A 20,876-nucleotide genomic window follows, 5' to 3' on the forward strand; every position below is an offset into this window, starting at 1 on the left:
CATTTGCCTCAGTAAATTCTACTTGATATCCAGCTGATGTATTTTATGTCTATTTTTACCCCATAATGGAAATGGTACCTCTTGCTACCCACTTTATATTGTAAAGTACTTTGAAATGAAGTGCTACATAAATGGTAGATTTTACTGTATATAACGAGTGTGACAGGATGGATGGGAATATTTCGAAAGTCTGTGAGAACCATCTCCAGAGGAAATTAACTGATAAAGAGTAGTAAGGCTGGTCTTAATTCTCAGATCACACATGAATTTCTAGGGACTTGTCCAAAAACAGTTGGGGTGGGAGGGAAAGAAGAAGCAATGTGATGACCAAAATGGTTTCTAAACAAATAAAATGTTTTTCAAAGCTTTCCATGAGGCGTCAGCGGGCTTTCAAGTAAGTTCACAGTTGAGTCGATATTACCGTTGTCATTCTGTCAGGCTGTTGCTCTCCATTTGCTCCATTGGCTTGATTTCTAGCCCCTATGCCTGTGTCTGTGTTTTTTATTCTTTGCATCTGTGATTATGTGAAGAAGTAGCATAGTGGAGGGAGGGATTCAGAAATATGTTACCTCTAAACCCCCAGCCTTTTAAGAGACAGAAAGAAATGGGCTCTGCAGAAAATGTGACGATTAGGCAGTAGAACCGTGCCCTTGAGTTTGAAAGCTAGGAAACAAAACTAGGCTTTTCTTTTAATTATTTCTACGGTTCCACCAGTCTTCCCTGGAAGATCAAATTGATAATTCTGTTTTTGCTCTCCAAAGCATAAATCCATCTGAATCTGAGACTGGATTGTATCAATCAGACTTTCCTTTTGTTCTTATGGTGATTTACTTCAGATTAATCCTGTTACAAATGTCTGTCTTATACTCTTTTTCTTTATGTAATTTCATCTTTCCTCTAATCAGTTAAAGAGCCTTCATCAGTTACTGGAGGTACTACTTGCTCTGTTGGATAAAGATGTTCCTGAAAATTGTAAAAACTGTGCTCAGTACTTTTTCCTGTTCAACACTTTTGTACAAAAGGTAAATGATTTTTTTCCTAATATAGCAGATTGATAGTCTAAAGGAATTTTATATGTGCAAAAAATTCAGACTGGTCAATATAGGATCTATATGATATGGTTTTATGAGTGTTTCTTCTTAAAAATCTTAATTCGTGCAGTTATATTACTTGCAAGAATTCCAGTGTACGTAGGGATCGTTACTTACTGTTGGAGTAGAAGTCTGCATTGAAACTAGGGGCCATTGTGCAGCACTGCAGGGCTGTTAGATTTTTAACAAGTACATGTAAATTATACCATTTAAAAACTTAACTGACCACTGAAGACTTCTCATTTAACTGTATTTTTGGAATAGATCTCTGTCTGGATAGGAATATAATTTGTCATTCTCAATATCTCGTGACAGCAAGGAATTAGGGCCGGAGATCTTCTTCTGAAGCATTCAGCTCTGCGACACATGATCAGCTTTCTCCTGGGGGCCAACCGGCAGAACAGTCAGGTAATGCCTACTTTTATATGTCCCAGCGAAGTGGCCACAGTTTTGGAAGCCACAGTGTTTCTCTTTGTAGGGAATAAATATTAATTTCATCAGAGCCCAGGTATAAGTACTACATAGCCTTTAAAATTCTTTGGAGTTCAGTTATTTTTACAGCCTCCTCATAGAATTTATTCTAAATGCTGTAACCAGTGGGAATGACTAACTAGGATATCACTCAAAATGCAAAGTGCTGAATGACCTAGGAGGAAAGATGGGTTCTGCCTGGGGGATTCGAAAGCATTCAAGAAATAGTGGCATTGGGTCCTCCACTTGCTCTCTGGGGCTGTGAGCAGGCTGCGTTGGCGGACGTGCTTACACGGGATGCTGGTCACAGGCCAGGATTCAGATGTGAAGTTGAACCATTACACGCTGAACGATGTTGCTGCAGATGTAATACTCATATTCAGAAAATGAAAGGGAAGTGGTTTTGTGATAATAGGGTCAGATATATCAAAAAATGAGTCTCCTATTTGGAGTTCCTATATTGGTGTGTTTCTCCAATCATTGTATTTCTTCTGTTTGATAGATTTAAAATACACAAAATGTGAACATGCTGTAATGGTAAATACTGTTTATGGAACTGGTTACTTTTCGTGCTGTACCTCTGAAATTCACAATTCAGTAAAACAGACAGTTTCCTCGCCATTCTCAGGCAAGAATTACAGCTCAGAAGAGTTGTGACTTGTGACAACCTTGACAAGGTCACAGGGCTAAAGCTCTGGTTTCCCCTGTATGTGATGCGTTGCCTAGGGAAGCTTTCCTTTCTTTATTAAGGGAGACAGACTTGCTACTTAGGCCTCCTCTCAGCTTCCTCTCATACCACCTTGCCGCTGTGACTCTTTAGTGTTAAAGAAACAAATACTGACGTGCTCTGTGTGTTGATGTTATGTTGAGATTTACAGTATATGTTTTTCACTTCGAGCTTTTCCTTATCAGGGATGCCACTGACACTGGCGATTGATTTAAATTCATTGTAATTTAAATAAGATTTAATTAATGGTGTTATGTTGTATGATTAATATTGTTTTGCATTTATGGAGCACACGAGTTTGAAAACATTCTACCTTTCATGTTTCATTTGGTCCTCACAACCACGAAGTGGGCGGAACAGGTAGGTTATCTCTGTCTTTACACAAAGAAGTCAGGTAGAGAGCTCGCCCACATCTGTGTGGTGCAGCGAGTGGCAGAGGAGAGCCAGGCCTGCAGACCTCCAGCCTCACAGGCTTTCCCCACTATACTGGGTGTAGGAAAATTACCTGGCACAGGGTGAGCGCTCAGTGCCTGAATTGAATACATAAATGGATTTGTTATAGAATACGAGTTAATATACATCTACGTTAAGCCACTCTTAAGCTGGCTTAAAACCCATGACTTTTTTGGACTTTGACCTGTCCTACTGTCACACATTGAGAAAGAATGTGGCTCAAAGTATCAGGAACCCGCACACACCCTTCTAACCGGAGCACTAACATCCACTTTATTTTCTCTGACAACAGATACGTCGATGGAGTTCGGCACAAGCACGAGAATTTGGGAACCTTCACAATACGGTGGCATTGCTTATCTTGCACTCAGATGTCTCTTCCCAAAGGAACGTTGGTAAGCTTTAACCTGTCTTTAATACATCAGGAAAACAGAGACATGGTGAGTTTGTCAGTAACACGTGTAACATGTGGAGAGTAACAACGTTGGCAGTTAAATGGGTGTTACTTGTTTCTCATTTGGCTATTTGAGGAACACTTAAAAGTTTTTTGTTTCAGTCCACGTTAAACTTCACCTTATTTTACTAGTTTGTCACAAGAGCAAGCCAGTCATTTCTTTGGGGTGGGATATAGAAGTATTTAAGGACACACTAGGGTTAAAGGTACATTTCTGCACTGCTTCTAGGCCTTGTCATGACAGCAACGGTAACAGTGATAATACAGGAAAGCAGCTGAGAAGTAGTCAGTGTTTCCTGTGTGCTGTACCTTTCCGTGGGGCTCGCAGTTTGTTGTGTTGAATCCTCTCAGCAAACCTGTGAGGGCGGTTCCCCTCCTGTGTGTGCAGAAGCTGAGATAGGGAGAGGTCTAGTAGCCCCTGAAAGTCTCACCGCTAGTCAGGGGCGTGGCAGCCAGTGTGGAATGCAAGCCTCTGACCCCCGAGCCTGTGGTAGGGTTTTCATGTCATCTGACCAGGAAACTAGATAAAAAGCACGGGGCATCCCTCTGATCTGGGAATGCCGTTGGCTGTCTGAAGGGACGTGGGAGAGCATTCAGACGGTCGTGAGCTAGAGTATGCTTCCTAAACTCTGACTCGCCCATCTACAGAGGCAAAGCCACTGCATTCGTGAGTTAGAAAGGTTTGCAAAAGAAAATGAGAGTGAGAGTCCTTGCTTCTCTAGCATGTGGGGTAACCCCTTCCACGTGGGTTGGTTCTGCACAGCACAGGTGGTGTTGGCCATTGAGCAACAGAAGTGCCTTGTCCAGGGTCTCTTCAGAGGCACTTTGGGCATTTTTTTTTTTTCATGCACTTTGTATATTTTAACTTCTTTGGAAGATTGTCTTTGGTGGAATCACCAGGAGTCTAGAGGTCTTACACCTACATCCTGGGCATACATTGAAAGAGAGGGGTAAGTGTTTTCTCCCATCTCATGTCTGTGAGGGAACAGTTGTAGGTGCTCAGTGGTTGCATGTATGAATCTTGAGGGGATCGCTTTGCCTTGTAGAGTCGATTTCATGTGATAATATCCAGTAAAGTGGGTTTTTCTTTGGTCCCCTAAAGCTCCGGGTGTATTTAAACAACGGCCGCCTATTAGCATTGCCCCCTCGAGTCCCCTGCTGCCCCTCCACGAGGAAGTCGAAGCCCTGTTGTTCTTGTCCGAAGGGAAACCTTACCTGTTAGAGGTATGTACTTATTCTGCTGAAGCCACTTTCTTTTTGTTTTAGCTGTTTTCTTCTTTTTGAGGAAAAATGCCTTTTGTTATAAGTTGTATTTTGTATGCTGCTCTGATGAAGGGGAGTATTGTTAAGAGAAGTGATTATTTCAAATAATTTTATTTCCTGTATGTGTGTCAGGAAGAAATAAGGACTAAATATTCTTAGTCCTGTCTGCAACTAAGAATTGGGCCTCAAGATCCAGCCCAGCTAATTACCCCTCCAGGTCCCAGCAGCTAGGTACATGGCACCTCCCCAGTCACAGCCATTCAGTTTATTATCAGAGAGTTTATTCCCAGTCTCTTGTATGTGTCCCTGGTCCTGGAACACTACAGCTCTGAAGCACATGGGTTTTTCAACCTCAGGAGTATGGAAGTGGGCTGCTCACAACCCCCCATTGTGGCCCATCCACAATGAGTCCCTTTCCCTTCCACCCAGAACTACCCCCTCTTGAGAACGTAATCTTCCAGTCCTTCTTCCGTTACTTGATTTACATATATATGACTGTGAACATAATTGTACTGGTTTTTAGTTACATCAACAGTGCTGTGCTATATATCTCTTTTTTTTTTTTTAAGCTTAATATTGTGTATTTTTTGGATCTATCGGTGGTTATTTTAATGGGGGAGGAGGCGATTTACCTTTAAAAATCTGATGAAGGTGACTCCCGAGAGAAAGGTGCACATTTGCACAAATTGTGTTAACTCTCAGACAGACTCAGACTGTTTTGAGGCAAAATGTTGATGATCATAAACCTGAGCAAATTTCAGTGAAAGTCAGAAGCAGCATATCAATAGTAACCTGTGACAGAAGAAAGGCTTACTCCTCTTCTGCCCTCTCGCTAGGTAATGTTTGCTCTGCGAGAGCTGACAGGCTCACTGCTGGCGCTCATTGAGATGGTGGTGTACTGCTGTTTCTGTAACGAGCATTTCTCCTTCACCATGCTGCATTTCATTAAGGTAGGACCTCAGGACCCAGTGATAGCCTGAGAGCCTGTGGGTGAGACACTAGGAAAGCATTCCTCTGGCTCCCAGGCACTATGTTTCTTTTAATAATCTTAATTGTTTTTCCTAATCATAAAAATAGTATATACTTATTGGTTTTTTTTTAAATGAAGAATAAAAAAGAACTCAAAATCTGGCCATTTATAATATTCTCATACATTTCCCTTTTATTTTCTATGCATGTATTTTAACATAATTGGGATTTTATTGTCTTTATGATTTTGTGTCCTTTTTTTCACTTGACATTTATAAGTATTTTCCATATCATTAAAAGATACCTGAGTATATTTCATTCTCTCATGTACCATAATTTACTTAGCCATTCCCTTCCTAGTGATGCACATTTGCATTGGGTTCAATTCTTAACTATTAAGAATAATATTTTATAGTTAATGATAATGTTGTGGTGACCATTATTGTGTAAAATGGTTTTACAGTTTTAGATTATTTCCCCAGGCAGTATCTAAAATATCAAAAGTAGATTGATTTTTGTCACCTTCTGAAATAGTAATGTATGCAGTTCATTTATGAAGCTCTGATCAGTGTGTAGTAATTATTTATGTTGCACTTATTGGATGCCAAGCACTGTTCCAAGAATATTACCTGTTTAACTCACTTAATTCTCAAATACATAAGTCCTTTGAGGTAGATATGTTTTTATCACCATTCTGCAATTGAAGAAACTGAGGCACAGGGTCACACAACCAGTAAGTAGCGGAGTGGGAGTTTGAACATCAGCAGGGTGGTTCCAGGGCTGTGCTCTTAACCATATTGTTTACTACCTTGCTGGGGATTATGAGAAAAACCTTTAAGCCTACACCTAGCATTTTTATTTGTTTTTAATCTTTAATTACATGGATAATACATAACTGCATTCTCTTGGTGAAAAACTAAAACGTACAAACAAGGCCAAAGTCCACCTTGACCACCACCAGCCAGGCTCATCCCCTCTCCACCCTACCCCACGGATCAGTATTGTCACATTATGTGTGTCTTTCCAGGCCTCATTCACTTACTTAGTACCGTACCTGGCACCTTGCAAGTGTGGCGCTGTAATGCAGTATCCTTTCCTACTACTCATATGTATAAGGTTACTAAAATGCACAGGACTGTGAGTTTTCTGAACCTTGCTTTCTTCACTTAGTGTATCTTGGTAGATTTTTCCACTTCCTAAGCTGAATTTCGTTATATATTTCACTCATAGCATGCTGATCTTAGAACGCTCTCATTTGCATTCTCATAGCTACTCCAGCATGTTCAACAAAATAGGATATGTATAAATGAAATATAAGTATAAACTTAGGCTTGTTTAGTGACTGAAAATTATCTCCCTTCCTTTCTGCTTTTTTTCCTGTCTCCTTCCTAATTTCATAGTAAAAGATCAAGGAGGGTTACAGGTGGGAGGACCATAGAGGTGGTTTGTTTCAGTCCCCAGATTTAGCATTTGGGGAACTGAGATGCAGAGAAGGGAACGACTTGCCCAATATCAGCCAGGAGGTGGTAGAACTAGGGCTGGAATCCAGCACTGTTGGTTGCCACTCCAGTGTGCTTTCCACTGAAGACTTACTGGAATCTTTATGCTTTTAAAAAATATTTCAGAACCAACTAGAAACAGCTCCACCCCATGAGTTAAAGAATACGTTCCAACTGCTTCATGAGATGTTGGTAAGTCATAAATGTTCTAATTCACTTGCATTTAGGTATTTACTAGTCAGCATGTGTTCATGAATAAAAACTGTGTGTCCTTGTGTTGCCTTTGCTTTCCTTTGGTCTGTACTCACTGAGTCCTCTTCATATCAGCCATTTTTCATGCATTACTGATTTAGAAGTGAGCGATAATAAACTGCCTCATAGGCACTTGCAGTTTGGTGAGGGAGCCAGACAAGTACACAGGCGATCACAGTACAGAGAGCAAAGGCCTCACCATGGACAGGAAACTGTGATCAGCTCAGATGTGATCTTGTGTGACCCTGTGACCGGCAGAGGTGAACGGCTGGCTCTACAGTTCACTCGAATCTGAGACACCACTGACTGTCTGTGTACTACTGAAAATATCTTCATGAGCCAAAAAACTGAAACGTAATCCACCATAGGGTACATCCCAATTTCAGAAGTATGAAAATCAGGGGCTAAAATTCAGTTGTAATCAGTGAAATATAGTCTTATTAGAAGCTGAACTTAGAGAGGTGGAGTGAGCTGCCCAAGGCCATTGTTCAGTAAGTGACAGAGCCAGGATCTGAGCCAAGCGACTGGCCCTGGATCCCATTCTCTCCACCAAACCCCTGGTTTGCTCAGTGAATTGTAGAGGTAGAGCTAGAAGGAGTGGGAACTCGTAGGGCTTGGGGAAGAAGCCCAAACCAGACCAGGAAAGGCTTCAGGTACCAGTGCGTGTAGACTTTTCCCTGTAGGTCAGTGGTGGCACTCTGGTGGCCAAGTTCCACCTACATGTCTATTTAAGTTGGCGCAAATTGTCTTGTTTTTTACTTTGTGGATCCCAGCCTGTCTTGAGGAATCAGGTAATCTGGCCACACTGGCTCCGTTTCCTCCACGCCCCATCACCTAGAACAGCAGCGGCACACCCCCTCGGTGAGGCTTGTGGTCTCCCGTTCCCCAGTGTCCTCACCACTCCTCTTGTCTGCCACGTGGCTCACGTCTTATCATCTTGGGCTCTGTAGACATTTAAGTTAGCAACTTCTGCCGTCGGTGATGGGCACCATGGAAGGGTTTGAAGCAGGAAAGCAATGTGACCTGATTTATTTCTTAGAAAGATTCCTCCGGCAGTTGTCTTGAAGGATGAACTAAAGAAGGAAGCAAGGTTGGAATTGGAAGACCACATAGGAGTCTGTGGCAGTAATCTGAATGTGAAATAACAAGGCTTATACTAAGGAGAGACAGGAGTAGAGGGAGCAAAGGCCAGAACAGTAGGTGTTTAGAAAGAGAATCAGTAGAATTTGGTGACTGACTGTGAGCCAGTGAGAGACTAGCCCAGGGGCTTTTTAAAGAGGGGCGGGAGGGGGGGCACCTGGGTTCCCTTTAGGTCCCTTAGGCCTTGGCACAGGGTAGGCATTTAATAAACACTTTTGAATATGGCAGTACCTCATGGGTGCCGTTTCTAAGCAGTCTGTCTTTCTGGTCTTTACCGCCTTCTGGTCCTAGTGCTTTTGGAGGATCGTTGCTCCTTGGGGTGGGACTGCGTATTGCTCATCTGCTCAACAGCAGCCCATTTAGTTTACGGCACCACGCACGGTTCAGTGCCCGGGCATTAGAAGTACAGCGAGAGTAAGATGTAGATCCAGCCCTGTTTGGCGTGGCGTAAACCGCCACATCAACTTGTAGAGCATGTGTTATATCAAAACTTTGACACATGTTTTGTAGACCATAAACCTCTTATCCTTGGGATCATGAAATATGCGTCCATATAACCCACAGAGAACTCTAGATGTTATTGGTAAGAACACGTATTAGAAAATAAGTGTATCTTCAAATATTACTTACGTAATAGTTTTTCATGTTTAGTTTAAAATTTAATATATTGTTGAGAAATATGGCAATGACTTGATATTTGTTTGTATTTGGTTTTGTTATGTTAGAAACTATATAATCTCTTGAATTATTTTGTTTTAAAGGCACCAGTGGCTGTAACACAAGTTCCTTCCTTCATTTACCAGCCTTTGTTTCCTGCTTCTCCCAGGTCATTGAGGATCCCATACAAGTGGAGCGAGTCAAATTTGTGTTTGAGACAGAAAATGGATTACTAGGCAAGTATGGCTGCCTTATGAAGAAGTGTCTGCAGTAAATGTGCAGAGAGCTCATCGTTCCAGCCAGTCTCTCCTCCCTGGGGTCTGCCCCCCACGCTCTGCCTGGCGTGGATCAGTGAGGAAGCCACGAGAAGTCTGGTCAGGGCTGTTAGCCTCCCTCATTCTAGTCAGGAGAATTAGAGCCAGAGGATCTTATCGCCCTGGACACTCTCCTACTTTTAGTAAGACACAGTTTGAGGTCCTTTTACTGGGTCAGGTAAGATTTGGGGGTGCTGTGACTTTCTTCAGCAAGCTAAAGTTTGTCCACTTAAGCAAGAAATCATTCACCCCACTCCGTAGCCATTGAGGAGGAAAGACTATAAAACCTTAGACGCAGGATATTGTCAAGCTCATGAAATGTAATTTTTTTTTTTTTTTTTACCTGTGGTATGAATGCACCCAAATTTCTATTGTCTATTCATAAAAGTTTTTTGACAGAGTTTTCTTTTCCAGAAGGCTAAAGTGGCTTTAATGAGCTATTTCTTAGGAAAAGTTTAGTTAAAAATAGTCTTATCCAACTCCCACCATCCACCTGTGTTTCCAGTTAACTTGAGTCATTTTAGATTTTGCTATGTATTAAGAGAAGTTTTAGGATCTCTTTTTATTGCAGAAAGGAAATTTATGCTAAAAAGGTTCTGTAGCTACAGCATCCTAGCCCACCCCCTTTGGAACGGTGCACTCTGCTCAGGGCAGTCCCCGGGCTCTCTGGAACTTACAGAGGATACACTGCTCAAGAGCAGGGACCAGGCATTACAGTCATCCCTGGGTACCCACAGGGCATTGGTTCCAGGACCCACCTTGGATACCAGACCCCACAGACGCTCAAGTTCCAGAGTCCACCCTTCGTATCCACAGTTCTGCATCTGAGTATTCAACCAACCATCAATTGTGTAGTACTATGTGTATTTCTTGGAAAAAACCGTATATAAGTGGACCTGCACAGTTCAAACCCATGTTGTTTAAGGATCAGCTGTTATTTATCTTTAAATGCTAAAAGCAAAGAGCAGAAAATATTTGTTGAACTGAACAATTACCATACATTTCCATTTATCACAGTAAAAGTATTTTAACCATTCTGTGTCAGGAGTGTGGTGGATGGAGAACTTTGAAGGTCTCTAGGTGAATTATCAGCCATTATAAATTTTAGTTCCTTTCAGTTCTTGTAAAAGTCAAACTTTCACCACCCTGTGTGTTTCTTGAATACTACTTAGTGTTTCTGCCCATTAGAATTTAGGGAATCCTGTTGAGTCAGCACCACCATGTTTTTGTTAGGTTTCTTATCTGCTTATCAAAATAGCTGGTTGTAAATTTTCAGAACAAGAGAGCTGTCATCACTTGAACCCACTTTCAGTTTAGTGCTTTATTGTTACAATTTCCTCTTCTGTTCCTTCAGCTCTGATGCACCACAGTAACCACGTGGACAGCAGTCGCTGCTACCAGTGTGTCAAATTTCTTGTAACTCTTGCTCAGAAGTAAGTATTGACTCAAAATGCAATGAGGAAACGGTGTTTTAGTTACAAGTCAAATATGACCAGAGGAAAAAAATCTGCCTTGTTTTAGTACCTAGAAAATCTGACCCAGTCAGGGCATGCTTGCTTGGATGGCACAGACAACTATTCAAATGATCTCCAAGAGATGTGGAGGGAGAGTGTTAAAGGTAACAGATCTTATGTAATCCAAGGGGAAAAAAAATGCTAAACCATCAGGCTTTAATGCAGGAAGGGCAGGAGTCCAAGGCAGATTTAGGGGCCTCGACAACAAAAAGTTGAAGAACCTTCACTCAGGAGACCTTTAGTTAACTACCAACTGTGTCGGCTTCTAGGTCCCCACTTTCAAAATTGTCTCTCAAGAGACAAAGTCATATAACAGCTAATTAAACTTACGAACCCAGGCACTATGCGAAATACTTCGCCTGTATTCTTACTTAACCTTTTCAACAACTTTATGAAGTTAAGTACTGGTATTAGTCCCATGTCATAGGTGGTTTAGGTGACGTGCCTGCCGTCAGAGCTAGGACTTGATCACAGGCTGACTGACTTCAAGGCAGAGGTTCTTTTTTCTTTTTATTTAATTGTGCTAAAATATACATAACATAAAATTCACCATTTTAGCCATTTTTAGGTGTACAATTCAGTGGCATTAAGTACACTCACATTGTTAGTGCAGCCATCACCACCATCAGTCTCCAGAACTTCTTTCATCTTCCAGAACTGAAACTCTGTACCCAGTAAACAGTAACTCTCCATTCCTCCTCCCTCCAGCCCCTGGCAACCGTCGTTCTACTTTTTATCTTCATGAATTTGACTATCGTAGGTACCTCACATAAATGGAATCATAGAGTATTTGTCCTTTTATGACTGGCTTATTTCACTTATCATGATGTCTTCAAGGTGTATCCACATCGTAGCATGTTTCAGAATTCCGTTTCTTTTTAAGGCTGTATAATACTCCATTGTATAGATATATGTATACTATATTTTGCTTATCTATTCATCTGTCAGTTGAGCCTTGGAAAGCAAAGGTTCTCAATGTTAGAAGGAACCTGAGTGGTTTGCAACTTCAGCTCCCCGATTTAGTACGTTGGCCAACAAAAGATCAGAGTGACTGACTGCATGCTAACCCAAGGTTATTTTTTTTTTAATTGAAGTATAGTTGATTTATAATATTGTGTTAGTTTCAGGTGTACAACAAAGTGATTCAATTATATATTTTGTTTCAGATTATTTTCCATTATAGGTTATTATAAGATATTGACTGTAGTTCCCTGCGCTGTACAGTTAATCCTTGTTGCTTATCGTCTGTTGTATGTATAGTAGTTTGTATGTTAATCCCATACTCCTAATTTATCCTCCCCACCCATGCCTTTCCCCTGGTAACCATACGTTTGTTTTCTATGTCTGTGAGTCTGTTTCTGTTTTATATATAGATTCATTTGTATTATTTTTTAGATTCCACATATAAATGGTATCATATAATATTTGTCTTTGTCTAACTTCACGAAGTATAATATTCTCTAGGTCCATGTATGTTGCTGCAAATGGCAATATTTCATTCTTTTTATGGCTGAGTAATATTCCATTGTGTGTGTGTGTGTATATATATACACATCACATCTTCTTAAACCAGTCGTCGGTTGATGGGCACTTGGGTTGTTTCCATGTCTTGGCTGTTGTAAACAGTGCTGCAGTGAACATTGGGGTTCATGTATCTTTTCAGATTAGAGATTTTGTCTTTTCAGGATTTATGTACAGGAGTGTAACCCAAGGTTATTGAGCAGACTGCACTGCCATCAGTCTTGCCCCGAGCTCTTTTTATAGTTTCATTTATTTTGCTCCAGATTTTCGCTGACTCTTAGGCATGGGTATTGCCATCCTTGGACTTGTACCAGAATGAGAATGAGAAATCTGTTGGGATTAATCTGCTGCATTTGAGCATCCTCAACAGATTTAAATTGGGAGCCCCATTGAAATAATGCATGAACACGTGTTTTCCAGATGACATAACATTGTAGACACAGATGGAAATCATTCTGCCACAATTGTGCGTTCATTAATTAGGCTTCATATTGGCAACATGTCATCATGAGCCCTTGCCTAAAAGTGGCATTTCCAAGTAGTGTTGGGGCCACATAGCATGTCTGATGCCAGCAGACACACAGTCCAGACATCAGTAGTGTCTTTATATGTGCTTCCATACCCTGCACATATCACATTTTATATACATTAGTGGCAATATCCCCATCGGTAGTGTCTTCAAATAAGGACAGCTTTCTAGATGAGCAAATAAAAATGGAAAGCAGGGGTCTCCAAAATCACATTTTAAAATAGTTTTTCCCATAATATCATTCTTATTTAAATCACAAAAGTTAAAGACTAGTTTGATTTTATCACGAGGTCATTTATTGGACACCTTAAAACTACTAGAAGAGAACATAGGCAAAACATTCTCTGACATAAATTGTAGCAGTGTTTTCTTAGGTCAGTCTCCCAAGGCAATAGGAATAAAAGTAAAAATAAACAAATGGGACCTAATAAAATTTCTAAGCTTTTGCACAGCAAAAGAAACCATAAACAAAACGAAAAGGCAGCCTATGGACTGGGAAAAAATACTTGGAAATGATGCAACGGACAGTAGCTAAGTTTCCAAAATATACAAACAACTCATACAACTCAATAACAAAGAAAACAACCCAATCAAAAACTGGGCAGAAGATCTAAATAAGCATTTCTCCAAAGAAGACATACAAATGACCAATAGGCATATGAAAATATGCTCAACATCACTAATTATCAGAGAAATGCAAATCAAAACTACAATGAGGTAATCACCTCACACTGGTCAGAATGGCCATCATTAAAAAGTCTACAAATAATAAATTCTGGAGAGGGTGTGGAGAAAAGGGAACCCTCCTGCACTGTTGGTGGGAATGTAAATTGGTACAGCCACTATGGAAAACAGTGTGGAGGTTCCTCACAAAACTAAAAACAGGGCTTCCCTGGTGGCACAGTGGTTGAGAGTCTGCCTGCCGATGCAGGGGACGCGGGTTCGTGCCCTGGTCCGGGAGGATCCCACATGCCGCGGAGCGGCTGGGCCCCTGGGCCATGGCCACTGAGCCTGCGCATCCGGAGCCTGTGCTCTGCAACGGGAGAGGCCACAGCAGTGAGAGGCCCGCGTACCGCAGAGAAAAAAAAAAAACAACTAAAAACAGAGTTACCATATGATCCAGCAACCTCACTCCTGGGCATACATCTGGAGAAAACCTCTCTCTAATTTGAAAAGATACATGCACCCCAGTGTTCATTGCAACACTGTTTGCAATAGCCAAGACATAGAAGCAGCCTAAATGTCCATCGACAGAGGAATGGATAAAGATGTGGTGTATATATATACCATGGAATACTACTCAACCATAAAAAAGATTGAAATAATGCCATTTGCAGCAACATGGATGGACTTAGAGATTATCATACTAAGTAAATAAGTCAGACAGAGACAGACAAATATCATATCACTTATATATGGAATCTAAAATATGATACAAATGAATTTATTTACAGAAAAAACAGACTCAGACATAGAAAACAAACTTATGGTTACCAAAGGAGAAAGGAGGTGGGGGAGGGATAAATTAGGAGTTTGGGATTAGCAGATACACACTACTATATACAAAACAGGTAAACAACAAGGTCCTACTGTATAGCACAGGGAACTATATACAACATCTTGTAATAACCTACAATGGAAAAGAACCTGAAAAGGTATATTTATAACTAAATCACTTTGCTGTACACCGGAAACTAATACAACGTTGTAAATCAACTGTGCTTTAATTTAAATAAATAGGTTATTTATTAAGTGTACAATTTGTTGTGGGTATTTTATTTTTCATTTTCCAACTTGGAATTTTAATAGAATGAGGTGGGTGAGTTAGAGGTAGATAAGAAACTTTTCACCACATATTTATCTTTTACTGCCTTTTGAAGTTTAAACATGTGAATGTATCCAAACCAAAAAAACGTACACATTTAATGTAAAGACAACTGAACTTTAATGAAAGTAGCACTTGTGTTTCCAAATTTTAAAGTACTATATGTTAAAGAAGTGTATTTGCAGAGAAAGCATTTGGCTAATAAAAATTTCCTCCAATCACCAGGTGTCCTGCTGCTAAAGAATACTTCAAGGAGAACTCCCATCACTGGAGTTGGGCTGTGCAGTGGCTGCAGAAGAAGGTGACTGAGTTTTTAACTTCTCTGGCTATAACATAGGAATCAATAGCAGCATATCTTATCAGGAAAAATCTCTAATTTGGAGACTGTCCTCAAAATATTTTCAGAGTTCAGACTTTTTTTAGTACAGTTGATACCTATCTTTATGCATTTGATTTGTATCTTAATACATGTGTTTTAATTTTATGGGTAAAAAGGTAAGGATGATTATATAAGAGATAATAATATTGATATTTTAGTGAGCTCTTGAGAATGGAAGTGGAATCTTCTAAGAAAGAATCTCCTGATGTGACAGAAAGTCTGGGTCAATTTATATGCTATTTTAGATGCTTTTAATTTTTATTTTATTATTCGGCTGCACCAGGTCTTAGATGCAGCACGTGGGATCTTCGTTGCCGCATGCCGGATCTTTAGTTGCGGCATGTGGGCTCTTAGATGCGGCATGCGGGATCTAGTTCCCTGACCAGGGATCAAACTTCGGCCCCCTGCATTGGGAGCATGAAGTCTTAACTGCTGGACCACCGCGGAAGTCCCTAGATGCTTTTTGTACTGTAATATCTAATGGTAGAAATCGTGGGCTCACGTGGGCTTATTTGTCATCTCTGATGACTTTTTTTTTTAATATTTATTTTATTTATGTTTTTGGCTGTGTCGGGTCTTAGTTGCGGCACGTGGGGTCTTGGTTGCGGCATGCAGGCTTCTCTCTAGTTGTGGCGCGTGGGCTTTGTAGTTTGCAGCACGCAGCCTCTCTAGTTGCGGCACACAGGTTAGTTACCCTGCGGCATGTGGAATCTTAGTTCCCCAACCAGGGATCAGACCTGCGTCCCCTGCAGTGGAAGGCGGATTCTTAACCAGTGGACCACCCAGTAAGTCCTCTGATGGCATTTTTGACTTTCTGTCTCAGATGTCAGAACATTACTGGACACCACAGAGTAATGTCTCTAATGAAACATCAACTGGAAAAACTTTTCAGCGAACAATTTCAGCTCAGGTGAGAGTTGTCTTTTGGTTTTGTGTGGCTTGAAATCCCTTAGGTAGGATTTTTAGTATGTTTCTCAGAATCTGCAGCCTCAGAAAAGAGGCGTAGGTTAAAAATGAGTACGGCTGGAAGAAACAATTGATTTTCTATGAAAAGACAGCAAGTTGGTGTACAGTTTGAGAGTTATTTGCCTGGAAGAAAAGCAATGAGGGTCGGTCAGTCTGGCCCCCACTGCCACAGAGGTTGATGTGAAGGCACCACCTCCAAAGGTCAAGTGAAGGGTAGTCTTCCTCAGTGATGCTGCTGCCACTGCACACCCCCTAACTTTTTCTTGTGTTTCAATCTCCGGCAGGACACATTAGCATATGCCACAGCTCTCCTGAACGAGAAGGAGCAGTCGGGAAGCAGTAACGGGTCAGAGAGCAGTCCTGCGAATGAGAACGGAGAGAGGCACTTACAGCAGGTACAGTAGGGCATGTCCTGTGTGAAAGGGCAGCGCCTGCTCTGAGGTTCTCCAAAGAGAGTCTCCATAATCAAGAGAGAAAGGAGACACCAGCTCCACCCTCTAGTGATCTCTGCTCAGGACTCAGGCACTGTGTGCTTAGAAAGCAGAACAGTGCTGCATCGTGAAATTAAGCCAGGCTTTGGCCTCAGTCTCTGCTGGCTGTTCTGCTGAGCTTGGAGAGCGTCCTGATAAAGCCAGGCTGCAGATGTGGTCCTTCCAGATGGTACCTTGTTCTGCTGGGTTATGAAGAATCACCCCTTCCTCCTCCTGCTCTCACCAGGCTTCCTGGAAACACAGACCCTTGAAAAGAAGGGCCTCATGCCATTGAAATCTGTTAGGGGAGTCAAAGCGTAATTTTAAGCTTATTTTTTAAGTATTTTTAATACTAATTGCTATAGTAGAAAAAGGAATGCAATATTTATTGAACACCTACTATGTGCAAAATAATGCGGCAGGTTTAAATGTAATGACGTGTATCGTGTCCTCCCTCTGGTCTGTAACCTTCTGTAAAGCTATCTCTGTAGCTCCATCGCAGTGCATGGCACAGAGGCCTCATTAAATGAATCTTGCTGATGTTCTGTGTGCTGTTTTGTTTGTTTCTAAATCTTTCGGATCCTCGTAACAACCTTGTGAGGTCGCTGTTACCCTGATTTCACAGCAGGAAGCTGAGACTCAGCATGGTGATTTGATTTAACCCAAGGCCACATTGTGACTGCAGGCAAGTCACTAGATTGTTTCTGTGACTAAATGAGAACACAGAAATGAAAGTGTTGCATAATCAGGAATTATAAGGTGTTACACTTGTTATGTTTTGTTGCCCTTTGATAAACATTAAGTAGTTAAATGAGGACATGTTTAAACTGCAGAACACAAGTCCGTTGGCATAGAAAAACTTTTTTCTCTAACTTAACTCTATGTATTTAACTTCTTTTCCTTTCCCAAAGGGTTCTGAATCGCCCATGATGATCAGCGAGTTAAGAAGTGACCTGGATGATGTCGATCCCTAGGGGACGTGCCCAGCACATGATGAGAAGTCACGTCACGGTTACTAGATGCTCAGGACCTTTTTGAAATCAGAATCTCATCCTTGAACCCTTTGGAAAAGCCTGGAGGCTGGACCGGGAGAGCCTGCCGTGAAGGGAGGAGCACGTGTTTTAAGGAAAGCACTCTTCAGCCCCCGGGGAAGGCCTGGGAGCTGTTTGGCAGCGGAAGCACTCCAGCCTGTGGATCCGCTGACCCCTGGGGGCACAGTCCGTATGTGGATTGACACTTTTGTGGAGGTTTTGGGAAATAAAGCCGGTGGTAGACTGTTTTGTTACATGAACATAACAAGAGTGAGTGAGGATAAAGCTGTTGCTTTCTCTATGATGCTACAAAAGAAATTCCTTTGGTTTTTATATTTTAAAAAAAAAAAAAAAAAAAGCAAGCTGCCTTTAGATGAGTGCGGGCAAATTTTTAATCTTGCAGTAACATTGAATAGGCGTATCCAATTTAAAATGATGTAAAGATATGTGATAAAAGTTCCTTTTCACTGTAAATTAGTAGTTAAAGAATTCAGTTTACACAGACCTTTGTATTTAATATGTCTCCCTATTTGTATAGAATTTCAGGCTGGTCTGGATGAGAGCTCTGCGCATAAACTTGGATCTTGATGAAATGTTACCAGGATCAAAAATTGGGAAATTAAGCTCTTTAAGGTATTTTTCTGATATAACTGAGATTGAAAGAGCAATAAAAAAAAAAAAAAAATGCTGTGTTCTCCAGAAGTGCAGGGTGCGTTCTTTGACATCAGTTACTGAAGAATTTGCGAGTTGTTCCCAAAACAAATTTAAAAAAGAGCAAAATAAAAAGCACTTTAAGATATAATTTTATTGAGTTTGACTTCATAAAATCATCTTTTTAATGCTTGGAGACATATTGAATAAACTGTAGTCTTAAGTCATGTGACCTGCAATCATTTGCTTTTGCTGAAAAATAATTACTGAAACCCTTGGTACTGGTTGTATATGAAGTTTAAATATTTGAGTTGAAAGACACTGCTTTGTGAGTTTCTAGACATTTTAATGCAGAGAAGGAAATTGAGACTTAGTTTCTCCTCAGCATAACTAATTGACACTAAAAAGATGGGGACAAGAAATAACTAGTAAGCAACTGAGCAACCATCCATTTAGTTGTGTTTCCCAAGTCTTGTACCATGCACTCATTTCAGGTTAGATGCCAGCTCCCCCTTTTTCTGGAGGGGAGGGGGGATGCCAACATATTTCATATATTTTGTATGTTTTGGGTTTTGAGTCACTACACACATTTTCAACCCTGTTTGCCTTTGGTTGTGTGCCCTGCCTGGTCCTGTGCTCAGCACGCACAGGACTAGGGGAGCCTCAGGAAGAGCCGAGTGGCCCCAGTCATAGATCTGCAGAGTTAGAGAGGCTCAGTGGACCTGTGACAGGACAGACAGCTGCTCCCACTGCGCACTGCAGACCCTGTCATCTCACGGTCGAAGGTTGAAGTTACGGTGCAGCCAGGCTGGATTGTGATTGTGTGACAGGCTGGTGGTGGCTTCTGTCAAAAGACACTGAGGAGGTGGAGGGCCGACACCTAAGAGCAGAGCTGCGCCCCAGAGGAAGGGTCAGAGGCAGCCGGCAGATTTTATGTGGTTCTGCTGTTCTTGCAAATTCAAGTGTGATGTTTCAAAATGGATTTTGAGCACATGAATAACCCATGTCCTACTATCTCCCCAGCCGTCCCCTCCATCCCCATCCTCACAAAGCGACCCCACAGGGCGTGACGCTGAAATGCCAGCCGTGGTAAAGCGTGATGATATCACCCTGGCAGCTGCACTCTCAGGAGCCCAGATTCAGGAGTGAAATTGCCACTTCTGTCCCCTCCTTCCTATGGAAACAATGCCTTCCACAGCCCCCAGCACCTGCTCCCTCACGGTCATGTTCTTCAGGACCAGCATCACCTGCCGCGGACGTTAGGTGCCCTGGTTGATTTGCTCACGTTGTGGCTGCGAGGAACATCACTTTCACGTTGCCAGTAACCTTGATTTCCGATGGCTGCAGTCTACGAACCTGCTGATGACTTTTTTTAAATGTCATACAACAAAGTGACAATTACGACAGGCTTACTTTGGAAGAAGGGTCATTTTTACTGCCAGTTTTTTTGGACGAAGATGTTTTTATAAATCTTTCAAAATGGTCTGCAAATCGAGTAGGAATTGCACAACTAAACTCAATGCTGTGTTTTCTCAAGAAGCTCCCTTCATGAGGCCCTTCTTAGGATGGCCGAATCAGCCCGTTAGAGGCGTCCTGGGAGAGAACGCAAATGAGCCTTCCGAAGGGCACCTGGCCCGTGACTTCCCCTGGAGCCCACACACGGCCCTGACAGAACAAACGCGGGCCTAGAGCACGTGTCACCAGACTCACCCTGTCTTGCTCCACCCTCCCTGCTAACATCGAGGCGTGTGCCGTTACCTTTTGAGCTTGGAACGAGCAGACTGGAATTTTCCTCTGCTACCTCTTGTGTACAAAATCTTGTTTATAAAGTTTCAAAAGGAAGTAGATAAACTAGGGAAGAAACTTAATTCTAAATTTGGTTCACTGAGTGGCAGTTCTTAGCTTCTGAGGGTATAAAATAAATTTTTCAAAAACAGAGTTGGGGGTTCACTGACATTTTTCTGTGTATATCAGAAAATGGCTATGGTCGGGGGAAGGGGTGCCAGGGGCCAGTGACCTGGTGGGAAATGGTGCTGATTCTTTTTTTTTTTTTTGCGGTATGCGGGCCTCACACAGGCTCAGCGGCCGTGGCTCACGGGCCCAGCCGCTCCGCGGCATGTGGGATCTTCCCGGACCGGGGCACGAACCCACGTCCCCTGCATCGGCAGGCGGACTCTCAACCACTGCGCCACCAGGGAAGCCCTCCTTTTTGTACTTTGCACTGACGGTGTGAATAAGGTCCACTCTTTAATAATGAGGGGCGGTGGCTCTTTTTCTAAGCCTTTCACTGTTTCCTCCTCTCGATACCCTGACCATTTCAGGATTCGTTTGCAAACCTGGATAAGGATGTGCTAAACTCAGACCAGTGGCCTGTAGACATCTCCCCCATAGCTTTCAGGTCTCCCAGTGGTCCCCAGCATAAATCACGTCCCTGGTCAAGCTGGATTTCTTGCTGGATCCCGCAGGTCTCAGCCTCACCCCTAATGTCCTGCGTTTGCCCACATGGTTCCCCTCTCCTGGGGTGTTTGCTGCTCCAGACCTTCCTCCTGCGGTCCACACCCATTCCTCCCCAACTCCCGGTGACCAGCTGCCAACCTCTGCAAGAACAGTCGTTCCCTTTTCTCAGATCTTGGAGCCATCCGGGCATGGACAGCTAAGGAACTGACCCCCGACTCTTGGGTGATGGGCGAGGGGTGCCAG

At 42.1% G+C, this 20,876-nt stretch overlaps 1 protein-coding gene across 6 annotated transcripts in view; it reads left to right on the top strand.

Annotated features, from left to right (window-relative positions):
- USP24 (ubiquitin specific peptidase 24) overlaps positions 1 to 20,112 on the top strand; it is a 150,876-nt gene extending 130,764 nt beyond the window's left edge. For 4 of the 6 annotated variants that reach the window (XM_029229986.1, XM_029229991.1, XM_029229988.1 and 1 more), the window contains 12 exons: positions 906 to 1,022; positions 1,407 to 1,499; positions 3,035 to 3,137; positions 4,299 to 4,420; positions 5,296 to 5,409; positions 7,054 to 7,119; positions 9,146 to 9,212; positions 10,645 to 10,723; positions 14,905 to 14,980; positions 15,882 to 15,968; positions 16,309 to 16,419; positions 17,406 to 20,112. In XM_029229986.1, the coding sequence (XP_029085819.1) occupies positions 906 to 1,022; positions 1,407 to 1,499; positions 3,035 to 3,137; positions 4,299 to 4,420; positions 5,296 to 5,409; positions 7,054 to 7,119; positions 9,146 to 9,212; positions 10,645 to 10,723; positions 14,905 to 14,980; positions 15,882 to 15,968; positions 16,309 to 16,419; positions 17,406 to 17,468 (1,098 nt within the window). In that variant the 3' untranslated portion in view covers positions 17,469 to 20,112. The remainder of the gene's footprint in view (positions 1 to 905; positions 1,023 to 1,406; positions 1,500 to 3,034; positions 3,138 to 4,298; positions 4,421 to 5,295; positions 5,410 to 7,053; positions 7,120 to 9,145; positions 9,213 to 10,644; positions 10,724 to 14,904; positions 14,981 to 15,881; positions 15,969 to 16,308; positions 16,420 to 17,405) is intronic. The other 2 variants (XM_029229987.1, XM_029229990.1) reach the window with 1 other exon arrangement.
- Positions 20,113 to 20,876: the final 764 nt, after the last annotated feature.

The sequence above is a fragment of the Monodon monoceros genome, unplaced genomic scaffold, assembly GCF_005190385.1.
Source record: "Monodon monoceros isolate NGI ecotype Baffin Bay Population unplaced genomic scaffold, NGI_Narwhal_1 Super_Scaffold_18, whole genome shotgun sequence".
Lineage (NCBI taxonomy): Eukaryota > Metazoa > Chordata > Mammalia > Artiodactyla > Monodontidae > Monodon > Monodon monoceros.